This window comes from Oxyura jamaicensis, chromosome 3 (assembly GCF_011077185.1).
Source record: "Oxyura jamaicensis isolate SHBP4307 breed ruddy duck chromosome 3, BPBGC_Ojam_1.0, whole genome shotgun sequence".
Lineage (NCBI taxonomy): Eukaryota > Metazoa > Chordata > Aves > Anseriformes > Anatidae > Oxyura > Oxyura jamaicensis.
This window is the reverse complement of record NC_048895.1, coordinates 47,869,453-47,882,857: the sequence shown is the minus strand read 5'-3', so window position 1 is coordinate 47,882,857 and position 13,405 is coordinate 47,869,453. Positions and strand designations below refer to the sequence as shown.

Sequence of the window (13,405 nt, the reverse complement as noted above, 5' to 3'; positions counted from 1 at the left end):
ACAAGACCTTGCCCAACAGACCCTGCAAAGAGAGAAAAAAACAACACAATCCTCGCAATGTTTGCAAACAAGTCACAAGAAACAACCACCCAGCCATAGAGCAGGACCACGTGCACTCAGAAGCTCTTTCGACTCAAGGGTCACATTGAAAGACCTCAAGTAACAGCTGAAAGGAAATATTGCTTCCTTTGAAAAATTCCTGCAAAAATTTGTAAGACATCAGATACTTTCACTGGACCAGCTGCTGAAATCCTTGCTGTAGAAAGAGCCCAACGACCTACTCCACAACAGCGTGTAGCTATGGGACTTTCATGCTTCCAGCAGCGCACACTGGAAAGGGAACAGGGCAGTAGGAGATGCAGCCAACGAACAGCAAACTCCGGAATGAGACAAAACAAGCTGCACCTCACCTAGATGTTAACACCAGAAGATGTATTCCCTGACCTGACAGAATTCAAAATTCCTCCAGTAGTACTGCCGGTGAAATCAGTGTTCTTTCCCAGACAGGGCTGCATTCACTGCTAGCTTGGTATTTGCTTGTAACTGCTGATGGTGATCCATGAGCTATTCTCCACATCTTTGCGGGAAGGTTACATAGGACCAAGAGGCTCCCTCTCCTTCAGATTTAGTACCATTCTATTAATCAAAATCATCCCTAGAGCTAAGATGAAGTTTCTACAAATATGCCAGGTCTCTTAAGAAGAATCTGGACCTCTAGCAGTAATATTCCCCCTTAATAAGGCAACAACTACAGCAAACTTGTAAACATTAACGTCTCATATTCTGTGCTATGACTTGGCACAGAAAATTCACATTGCTGAATTTTATCATAACACACTTTATATAAAAACTCCAGATTTCCCCCAGTTCAGGAATATAGGAAGCTTGTTGCCCAGATCTAATGCTTAAGAAGGTGCTAGGAACTTTTTCATGTGAGATGTCAGACACCAAACAGAATGTGCTTCACCTTCTTCTGCTTCCCTGGTATCCCTCTCTCCATTCAGCAGGATACCGCCATCACCCTTCTTCACATCAGGAATCTGATGCAAAAAGAAAAAATAAATAAAAATACAGAGGGCAAATGAAGACAAACCACCTCTACAAAGGCTCCAGCAACAGCAAAATAGTATCAGCGACAGGAAGGTGCTCTTTTCATTAAAGATCAGACTAAGTGCCTCCCCTAGCTCTTCACCAGCCTTTGACAGAGATCATCAGTATAAAAAGTTCTTTTATATCAATTTTCCTAGAAAGTACTTCCTAAACCAGCAGCTGATCATAACAGCCCACATCCCTTCCAGGCTGAATTAGGAACTCTGTTAAAGGCCACATGCCAGTGACACTGAATGAAACAGAAGAGCACTACACCCACAGAGAGCACCTGCAATCTGTGTATAGTTTTGGCTTCCACTAAACTTCACTGTCAATACCTGAACCACTAGGTTAACTTGATAATAATGCATGCAAGTGGCATCAAATGAGGGACTGAAACGTTATTGCTTGATACTGTCAATTAATATTAGTAGGGAAAATAAGGAGGCATTTGTCATGCACTGCAGAGGACTTACTCATAGCAATGAATGTAATTCTGTTAACACAACTGGATACAAGAGAGTTTAAGCTGTCATGGATGCAGAAAACAACTGCGTTATCTTACTCTCCCAACAAGATACTGGAGAACCTGTTACATTGACTGGCTCCTTCAGTCTTTCCAAATTAGGGTAAAGAAGTACAAGGTTTGGTCTCAGTGGTGAGCTGTACAAACAACCAGCAGCATCACCACAAATACGTAACAGGTACAAAAGAGCATTAGGAAGCAGGCTGGAAGAAGGTGTTGAGGAATTACTTTAAAGTAGACGACACCATAGGGTAGGTGATTTCTAATCTAGCAAGACATCTACATCGTCAAGGCAAAGGAAACATACTTTTTCAGGGCAAAACTCATTTCAGTGTGGAAGAGATTTACCTGAACCTTTTGGAAAGCTTCAAAAGGGAAATGAACCATAAAACCAAATACAATATACCAGGAGGAAGCTGTGTACACTCGCATCTGGTCATGCACACGTAAGCTTGAGGGACAATATCACAGATAAACTCTCTAGAAGACAGCAGAATACTGGGTCACATGCCGTAATACATTGAGAAAATATTCAGCTATAACAACAAGACATTTCAAAATCACATCCACTAACAAAAACGGTGTGATATCCCCACCACCCCTAAAATAGATCCTTACTGAGTTAATAGCATATACAGCTTATCATTTGAAGAAACAAGAAGTTTATTTCAGTATTATAGTGTACATGCTTAAGTCTACTTTTTTTTCCTTTTTTCTTCCCCTCTTAGCAAAAGGCTCAGACCCCAGAATGAAGCAAGAGCAGTAAAGCACACCGATATAGGCTGCAGTGTACTTCACAGCTTGAAGCATTTAGCTTCCAACGTCATTCTGAAAACAAATATTGGTAGTTTTTGAGGAGTATGATCCCAAGAACTCTTTGCCAGACTGTGAACTAATAGCATTGGACAAAAGATAAAAATAAAAATAAAAAAGCATCTGAAGTTATAAAGTTCAGATATACTGACTGTTTAAAAGTGGAGCATAGATTTGCCTCACATTAACGTTTTATTTTTTTTAAAAAAAAAAGCACTAGAAGGCAATCTAGCTGTAGAAATGAACAATATATTGCTACAGTGTTCATAACTCATCATACATTTTTTTTACATCGAGGCATATCTCCTGCTACCCCCTACTTTAATGGCTTCAGTAAATCAGATACTACTTTTTCATATTCTGTTGTCCTTGCTAGCATCAAAAGGTAAGATCACTCCTGTCACCTTGCTCATTTGTCACTTTATCTTTTTTACAATGCACTGCTAAATATGTTACTCCATTACCTATAGGGAAGGAAAGACAAAGCAAGTTAGAACATTAAATGTTACCATGTGATCACAAATGTACACTCTTCTCTGCTCCAAGCATATTTTACATGATACAAAGTGTATAACACAACATACCGCTATGAATTTAATTTCTGAAAGCAAAAGAATCCAAAAGTTTCAATGATATCCAGCTAATCATCTACGTTATTATACACAGCTCAGTGATCAACACAGGTAATTGGAACTTAAAAGCATGAACCTCCCCATCCCCAGTCTGACACATAACCCCCTACTTTAGATTGGCAGGGAACGTGGGAGGAGACCTCAGACTCCATTACAGAAAACAGGCAGGACTACAGTTTGTATAGACTCCTAAGGTAGCCCAAGAGCCAAGAACAAGACTGCCACAGCAGCATGGAGCTCTATGGGGCTATAACAAACACCTTACTGGTGGTATGTGGGCAACCTGCTTACTCAGATCTCTGTGCTGCTGGGGTTATCCTGCATTCCTTAGCAGAAGTCATCTAGATTAAAACTAATGTGGTGTCCTGGTTTCAGCTAGGATAGAGTTAATTTTCCTCCTAGTAGCTGGTATGGTGCTGTGTTTTGGGTTTGTGATGAGAATAATGCAGATAACATGTTGAGGTTTTAGCTGTTGCAGAGAAGTGCTTTCACTAAGCCAAGGACTTTTCAGCTTCTTGTGCTGCCCAGCCAGCAAGGAAGCTGGGGGTGCACCAGGAGCTGGGAGGGGACATGGACAGGACAGCTGGCCCAGGCTGGCCAGAGGGATGTCCCATGCCATGTGATGCCATGCTGACCAGTTAATATGGGAGGACTGGCTGGGGTCGGACCTCTACTTGGGGACAGGCTGGGCATGGGTCAGCAAGTGGTGAGTAATTGCATTGTGCACTACTTGTTTTGTACTTACCATTATTTCTCTCCTTTCTCCATCCTATTAAATTGTTTTTATCTCAAACCACAAGCTGTTACCTTTTTTTTCCCCGATTCTCTCCCCCATCCCACTGCTGGAGGGGGGTGAGCGAAGAGCTGTGTGGTGCAGAGCTGCCTGCCGGGTTAAACAACAACACATAGGCATCTCCTGTAGCTTCCTGTAGTCATCCATCCCCATGGTGGGACTTGAGTGAAAGCAAGAAAGGCTAAGGTGATGTTTCCTGGAAGCTTCTGATAGCTGGACCATTTTCTCTTTCTGTGACTAATGAATCTGGCCTCTAGTGTTCGTTCTAAACTTTGCTTAGTCTTTACAAGTGGCTTCATATGGATGTGTTGTGTGGAACCAAACTAAGAAAGACTTATATGGACAAGTAACAGCACTTGAGAAAAAGTCATTTCTTACACGTTACTGGAAACAGCCCTAAAAACAGGCTAAGAATGCAGTCCCAAGCGCCCTACGAAAGCTCTTTGTTACATCTATGTTGACAAGCATTATTCAGTTTGTATTATAAATAAAACACTACAGAATTATATGAAGGACACTGTGGCATACTTTGAACAACACCAGACTGCTTCTTCTGCACTGCAAGATCACAGCAGAGGGAACTGCAGAAAGAAGAAAGCTGTGCCTTTCAAGGGCCCTCGTTTCCCATCCCTTCCTGCTTACTCAACTGTACCAGAGAATTCTCCTCTCTGCCTCAGCATCACCTTGGTACAAACAGCAAGCAAAATGGTCAAGGGCTCCTCTGAACAAGTGGGCACTGGGACTACAGGCAATCAAACACAATCTTGGGGATTAAACATGATACTATCACCCATCCTTATTTGGACACCTTATCGTTGTACATGGAAGGAATTAGCTTTACTGTCTCATAACAGTCAGCTAAGATGAATGTAAAACAGTTCTCAGTTTCATCTGATCTTGTTTCTAGAAAGCTCACTCATAAGAAGAATCAGTTTGTTTTCTCTGCAATCAGTGAGCAGGCATCAGGGGTGCTTGTTTCCATGCAAATAAGGGCCTTCCCCTCAGAGGGAGTTACAAACTGCAGCCTACAAAGTGTAACTTTACCCAAAGGTATAATAATACCCCTTTTCATGGCACAAGAATAGCTATTAGTACTACGATAATTAATTTATAAAGGCAAATGAGAAGCTAAGACAATTGCTTTTAAAACCCTTTTGCATCCTTCCAGACAATCATACTCTTGTTGGCAGCTCTTCCATTTATGCAGCACAAAGTTTGCCTTGTGATGAGAGGCAGTGGCAGGCCAGTCTGCCAGGCATCCTGGAGCACCAGCTGGTTCTCAACAGAAGGGAAAGCTGAGTTTCCATCAGCACAGGGGCAGCAAGAGGACAAGCTATTAACCACTGCTCTGCTCAAAGACAAACATCTACCCAAGTAAATATACCCAGCACCATTTAAGAAGACATTTGTCCAGCAGGTGTAGTCCCATTCCCAGTCTCAGCACACAGCAGGTTATGTCCCAAGCAGCCAGCAGGTGCCCAGCACACCCTGTTCTTCCCCAGGGTAGCACTGCACCAGCCTACCAAGCACAAACCAGTTCAGGATGTATAAGGCACTCTCCCACTGCCCCAGCAAGCTACGCAGCCATGTGCATACGGGGCACTACAGCCAGGAGAACCTGTTCTCCCTACTGCCTTGGCCAATTTCACACACTAGTGCAGACAAGCTGTGAACCTTTGTGATGGTTTGCTGCCCCCAGATAACGAGGAGGATGTATCCAACCTCTTCCAATTCAGGTACAAGCAGCATCAAGGACTGCGATGTATTCCACACTAGGTGTGTTTTGTTTCTTCCTTAGCATTCTTGGTCTTTTAGAAGAAGAGACCGACGATAAAGTGCCCCTCAATTATTAAAAAATAAAATACAAGATTGATGGATTGCCCAACCTATGTCCCAATGTCATCTTCCAAGCAAACTTGCTTTTAAAACTTGTTATGGGTAGCAGCTTGCATAGGTTTGCAATGTTTGGTTTCCCTAGAAAAGCTGCACTCTGCAGAGTTCGGTATCAGGAAGAACTTATAAATATTGGCTGAAAGTTCTAAGCTCAAAGGCCTTTTTTTTTTTTCTTCCTTACATTTAAAACACAACAGAGAACATGTAATCCTTACTAGTCTCTTAGCTCATTTAAGAGCAACGCAGACAAAAGAACAAAGAAGGTTTCCTCTGTTGTTCCTTTCACATTGAATATAACTACTCTCTGCAACTAACACTCTCCAGTAAAGGTTAAGACATACAAAGTAAGGATGACTACAACTAACCATTACCCTATAGATACTTGGCAAAGGGGTTAATGCGATCAAACAGGGAGAGTTTATTCACAATAAACACGGAAAGTATGTTGGAGATATAAAAGCAATCCAAATTACAATCTGATGACAGGCCAACACACCCTTTGGAGGGCAGGAGACTCAAGATGAACAAGGTTTCCAATCAACAATGAAGAACATCTCTCCAGTTCAAATTTCATAAAAGGCCATGCCAAACTCATGCCAATTTATTAGTGTATTTTTTTTCTCTTGCAACACTAGATCAGAAGTTCTCTCTAACTCTAAAGTATAATGGAGCAATTCAGTACAGAAGCCTATCTGCCCACCCCATGATTCACAGTTGGTTTGAAGACAACTTCTCAACACTAATTACTGAAGGCAGCTGTGTGCATTTCTGCACCTTTCCCTTGAAACCATGTTGTTACTCTGGTCAATCCTTTCCACTATAAATTCAAACTGAAAACCAGGCTCTCTCTTCTTCTCTAACTTGAATCAATGAGCAGAATATTGAAGTATATGGCATTAGCCTGCTGGGTTGTCAGCAGGTATGGCGAGAAGCTACAGAGCTATTGGCATACTCCCAGTGAAGTAGCAGCTCACCTGTGTCCTCACAGCTACATGTCCTCAGCTACTAAAACACAGTTATTCCATATGACCTTTTTATGGTATGAAAACATTTACTTGAGCTAGTCTGACTTAACTCGAGTGAGTAGATGAACATTCCCAGCCCTGGCAGAACCAGTGCAGTGAGGCCAAGTCATGAGCCACAACAGCAGTTTAGTTTCCTACCTGCAGTATGACAGCAGACGTAGCACCTGGGCAAGTGAGAATATTACATTCCCATACTAGAAAGGAGACAGGAAGAAAATGGGTAGAAGAAAACTTCACTGTTATTTGAAATACAAAAACACTTTCCCAAGAGCATGGTGTCAAAGATGAAATGCTCTCCTTCAGTTTTGTGGAATTATTCATCTCCACCGTTGACATCAAATGGAAATTGGCTGAACTTGGAAAGATCTAAAGGCAGCTGCTGCTTTCATTTTACTTTTAAGTTAAACCATGCCTGCTCTATTTCACTACTGGGTTGACTTCATGATTCAGACTTTAGCAGCCATTCAAAGCAATGTGATGCTTATCACCTGCAAACCACAGGCTTCTTCTGTGTTCTACGCTTTGTCATCTCAAACAGCAGGCTGAGTTTCCATGACTTTCATTGGGCACATATAGACCCAACTTAAGTTACATATTACTCAGCACACCAATGCCCCCAAAAGCCATTATCTTACACATACACTAATACAAAAACACATCAGTTTTGACTAATTGATCTACCGCAGTTCTTCCAAATACCTTTTTTTAATTAACTATCATTTTCCCCATTTTAAGCATCATTCAAATAAGGGTGACTCATATCAAACAACAGATTGCAAACCAGTGTTGTAAAGCTCAAAAAACTGTCTTTAACCTAGAGCTAGATTGTTCTGGGCATAACTGGGCAAAAATCTCAAAACACAACCTTTTCTAGTGGAGTCAACACTGAAGACTAGATCAACAACCCTGAACGAAAAGTCATCTACCTGATTGTCCTGGTTTTGGCTAGCATAGCATTAATTTTCCTCCTACTAGTTGGCGTGGTGCTGTGTTTTGGACCAACGAAGGACAAGCATGCAGTATTATTACAGACTCTTATTCAGTGACCAGCCCTTGGTATTGATGAGACAACGCTGACGGCAGCTAAAGATTCAGTCTGGAGACTCTAATGTAGCTGGTGTCTCTGCACTAAATAGTCAAAAGGCTGATCGTGGCAGAAGGTATTGCATTGAAAACAATATACATATATAAATGTGTTCCTCTATCCTAAAAGAAAATTTACATGTGTACTATCTTCTACAGTCCATGGCTTCAAACTTATAGCGTGCTACCAGATAAAAAGTAAAAACTTGGCCACGTTCACACCACCGTTCACACATGGAAATGTATGATACTTGCAAACTCCCTACTTCAGGGATATACACATGGACAGCAAAAAAATGGAATTTCTCGAAAGGAACATCCCCTTCCCTTTATTACAGATATAGTGAACGAGTACCCCCAATTCATTTGGGCCCATAAATCCTGATGCAGCTTTGAAATTTGAGTCAGAAGTGTTGAAACGAAAACATTTTTAACAGTTGCACATCAGACTCACTGATGAGATTAATCCCCAACAGCCTCCAGTTTGAGATGAGTGGCAGATTTCTGAATCGAGCAGTTAATTATGAATACTAACAATGCTTCCCCCTTCTCAGATCCCTAGTAGTGATCAGGTAAACTGGAATAAACCACTGTGCAGTATTTCTGCAACACAATTCATCATCACTGTGTTGAACGGCAATTTTCCTCTGTATGAAACCACTCACCATTGACAGTGACATCACACTTGGATCATCTTTAGGGAGCCTCAGAAGGCATGCACTTTGTAACATTTTCATTTTTAGAAACCACTTTTGAGATTCAGAAAGGCCCAGGGCAATTCCCCTGGAACACGGACACATTTAACAGTGCACACACAGCTACTGGACATGGGTACACTACTGTGTTTTCAACAGCTTCGGAGGGATTGCACTCTGCTGTATGTTGATAGCAATTAAGTGAAAGTCAGAAGTTGCACCACAATAAATCAGTGCTGAAGCTGCAGTTATAGCTCTTCAGAAACAAATATATAAACAGACTGGTATCATCAAGGTGCTCTGATAATCTACTGTTAATGAGTGGAGACTCCACCAGCCTCCTACTAACAAAGAAGAAACATAAGCATATAGGTCTCGGTCATTCCACTGGAATTACCTGTTTAGTCAACAGTCAGTGAATTGTCACATCTCCAACAGTTGTAAAGGTCTGGCCTTTCTACAAGTAATAAATACCCTGAGCTGACACTCCCCTCTCCCCCCAGAGACTCCCACTTCTTTCAGTGCTTACAGGCTACCAGCTGTGTTCTACGTTATACACTTTATGCTTACACCAAATACGTACGAATGCAGCTTAAAGTCTGAAATGCTTATTCAAGCAAACAAGAATTTGCAACTGGCTTAAGAAAGCAGTATATTGAATCAGTGTTTTTCCTTTTTTTTTTTTTTTTTTTTGTTACCGTTACTTCCTATTTCTGAGCAGTATTGGCATATGAAAACTGAACAATGATTAAAAACAAAATCATGCATAACAAAGAGATTGAAAGTGCTACCGGAAACGACTTGTTAACACTGTAAGCCTCCAGATAATGCATCTCAGCAACTTACGCTATTATTTGGTCAATATTTCGCATTTGGCTTAATGGAACATGATGGATAGCCAAATGAGAGGCAGTCTTTCTTCATTATCCTGAGTCGAGCAGGTATCCCAATATAAAAGAGCACAGCATTTCAGCAGAACAGCACATTTCAACAAAGCAAACACTTCTTCAAACAAATGCAAGGGCTGTAGGAAGCAGTTATGATCCTTATATAGGTTACTTTGAAATCTATTTCAGATTTTTTTTTAACTATTCCCTCAAGACAAAATATGAAAGTAGCTTAAAAAAAACTAAAACAAAAAAAAAAAATAAAATCTTACGGCTTGAAATGCAGTAAGCCAGCCTGCAGTTGATCCTCCTGAACAGTTGCTTGTTGATTGGCCAAAGTATAAGTGTAAAGAGTTGAATGAAGTTAATGATCAGTCCTGACACTATAAATATGTAGCAGATCAGCAGGTGGCAAATGAACTGAGACTTCAGAAAGCCAACGATGTCCATGATTTGCTGAGAAAGCAAGAGGGTACCTTCAGACCCAAAATGCAGAAGACAACCTGCAAAACCAAATAGTATCAGCGGTTACAGAGTGCACTTGTTTCTGTGAACAGATCATTACAGATGTCCCACTTTCCATTAAACATCTGAGTGAATTCAATTCCTTTATTCAGAAAAAGGACTAATTACAATATTTGCAAAGGTAAGCATGGAAAGAGAATACCGTATTTCTGAATTGATTTACATTGGCTTTGGAAACAAATTTTCACATTTTGTTTCTAATTCCATAAAACACATGAGCATATAGACTCCATTTTGTGCAGTGCAATTCTCCTCTATCAGGCCTTTATTGCTAAAATATGAGCAAAACAATTCACTTATATTTTGAATTGAGTTGTTGGTACTTCATAAGACACATATAGCTGACCGCTATATTCATGAGCAGATCCAAAGTTTGGAAGTCTTAAAAACACTGTTTTACCAAAGGTTTGCTGGCAGTGTTGATGATGCTTCATCCAAAGAACCTTAATCACAGCAGGAACTTGTACCACACCCAAAGTAGGATACATCTTTAATTAAAGTCCCGTCACCTCTCTTCAACACTATCTGAACTTTTAAAATCTGAAACTTATTTCCCATATAAAACCACACCATAACATTCCCCACAAAGCAGGGGGTACACCCCCCACGTACCTTCCACACCACTGAAAAATCTTGTGTTTTGTTTGAGAGTCTGGTTAACTTCACAAGGGTACATTATGAAACACCCCAAAACAGTTGTTTCCAACTTTTACTCTATTCAAGACTCTTTTATTTAGTTTCATATACCTTCACAAAAAGCTTTGTTTTACTTGTGTACACATACAAATGTCCAGAACACTGCTGACTGACCTTTATTTTGTTAAGATGCATTTATCTAACGATTCATTCTGTGTGATTTCAGTGCACAGAATTCAATTCTTATTTAAAACAGACCAACAAGCTCGAGAGCTTAACTACAGTTGCATAGGAATAGCAAGGGTAATAACAGTATTTTCTTCCTTTACTTGACTGGGGAAGAAAAAAACACTATACTGGGTGTCCCACTGCCTTCAGTGAAACCCAGAACAAATTATTTAACACACCCATCGTTTTAAACTAAAACAAACAAACAACCACCACCAACAAAACAACAGGTACATTTCCTGGTATCACTTTCCTCAGCATACCCCATGTCTACTCAAGAAAATGTCTTTAAATACACATATACAGCCATGTATATCCACTCAAGTAAACAGGACAGTACACTAATTTTAGGCATGTGAGTAGCTCTATTCAGTTTAAATATTATTCCTTGTACGCTTGAAGTTCAAGGATACACACACTATCTAAGACTACAATGTTATCAGAGCAAGATAAGAATTCAGGTTTTCTGCCCCTTTACAGAAGAGAGCACCGAGTCATTTCATTTTCAAAAGGTTATTACAAACAATTAAAAAATGAAAAGGTTCTGTATATATTCGCTTCACTCCTCTCTATTAAAAGTAAATGCAAGGTTTAGAGCTTAATGTCAGAATTTGTGCCTTCCTCTGCAGGCTGCTCCAGCCATGCTCCCAAACTAAACGGTAGCAGCAGCTTCTAGCTTTATTGGCTTGTTCCCTTGTTACATTTAAATACAAGTCGATTTTGGCAATAGAATAAAAGCTTGACTATGCACAATATATACAATTTGTTCGATTACTCCTTGACACTGTAATTCTGTCAGTTTTACTCCATAAACCCAGAAAGGAAACATCAATAACAGCACTAGCCCATGACCCAGCAGTGTTTCCAGAAAACCAACTCTTAGATTACTTTAAAAAAAAAAAAAAAAAAAAGGTCTGCACAATTTTGGAAAGGACCAATCCAATCTTAGCAGCTGCCAATCCAGAGAAAGTACCCTCTGCCAAGTATTCTGGCCCACCAAAAACCTTATTGGCCTTCCCGCAGTCATCACTACCACCAACTCTAGACTTGTCAGGAGAAAAAATATTAAAACAGTATCTCTCAGCAATCATCACCCAGCATTTTGAATATGGATAAGAAGGAGGTACTGCCATCCTGCTCCATTCCCAAACTGTTTCTCCTTGTAAGGCATGAGAGTTTGCCCAGGGAGGAAGTCCTGAGACTATTTCTGAATGTGCCGGTCATAGGCCATCAAAAAACAGCAGCTGTCAGCATCCCAGGGAATTAACTGATGAACAAATCTTTATGCCTATCCTTTTAGTTTATACGAGACCCCATTATGTGAGGCACTGAGCCTAGATCAGTGTCCCGAAATGTTTTATTGCCCTTGCTGACTGTGCGTACCACAGCAAAGAGCACATGCAAGAACTGCTACACAGCAATGGGAAGATATTCAGCCACGTCTTCAATCACCAGGAACACTAAAAAAAAAGTCAGAAAGAGAATCTGTGTTGCTGAATGATTTATATCAAGTGTTTATGGCAGTCCCAAGCCTATTATTGGCAGTTAAAATGTGCCCTTTGTGTATTACAGACTTTGTTCCCTTTATCTAGCTGCACTGTTCAGTACCAAAGCAGACACCATCTGTACCTCGGAAATGCAGAGCAGGCCTGTGTTCATTGTAGTAACCACTGCCATTATACTTGTAAAAAGCTTTTCCAGCTTCAACCAACCATTCCACTACAGATACGTTTCTTAGGATGGCATGCAATTTATTAGCATGGGCTTTGCTCGAAGACTATGTTTTTGTTGAAAGCTAAGTAGAATGAGAAATGTTGTCTCGTAGGAATCATCGTAATGATTCATGCTGCAGCCCTGTCTCACTCTGAAGATAAAACCAAACACTGGAGAGGAAAAAAAAATAATAATAAAAGGTAAAATCAAGTTGTGGATAAGTTTACAGTGAAGAATAAAGGATTTCACTTCCCTAATTCAGACTCTCTTACTTTGTCAAGTAGAGGATTAGATCATTTAAAACTGTCTGACTGGAAGCAATCAGTGGCCTATGAGTGGATGATTTAAAAGACTGTACAGTGCCTGAAACCCAGTAAGTGGGGTTATCCTACTGTCCTTGGTTAAAACTGATCAAAAGCTTTTTGTGCCAGCTAGCCTGTTTAATTCCATGTCACAGAATCACTCTAATCTAATGTAATTCCCAGAGATCAGGAAAGGAACGGATCAAAAGAAAAACACACGTGAAATAAAATTAAAGCACTGTCTACTTACAGTGGAGACACAGAAACTCACTATTTGATATGGTCAACAAAAATTTCCTGTAGTAAGCAGCCGATTGACAGTCTTTATGAAGAGGAAAAGCAGTTGAATAACAGAGTCTGGGAGCAGGAAGAACTCACCAGAACGTTAGTACATCAATTCGGTTTTCCCACTGTAAGAGTGGTTAAACTACATTAGAATGTTTTATTTATGTGCATCATTTACTTTATGAGTAATGAGTATTTACTTCATGTTGGGTCTTTAAAGCAAAACTTCACAGAATTAAAAGAGACATTGATGAGATGACTGTGATAAAACATAATTACT

The 13,405-nt window shown here is 40.3% G+C and overlaps 1 protein-coding gene across 2 annotated transcripts in view; it reads right to left on the bottom strand.

Moving 5' to 3' along the window:
• AGPAT4 (1-acylglycerol-3-phosphate O-acyltransferase 4) overlaps positions 1 to 13,405 on the bottom strand; it is a 78,163-nt gene that overhangs the window by 52,157 nt on the left and 12,601 nt on the right. The window contains exon 2 of one of the 2 annotated variants that reach the window (XM_035319982.1): positions 9,709 to 9,939. The exons of the other annotated variant lie outside the window; for it this stretch is intronic. Coding sequence (XP_035175873.1) covers positions 9,709 to 9,886 — 178 coding nt within the window. The 5' untranslated portion in view covers positions 9,887 to 9,939. The remainder of the gene's footprint in view (positions 1 to 9,708; positions 9,940 to 13,405) is intronic. 2 annotated transcript variants of the gene reach the window in all.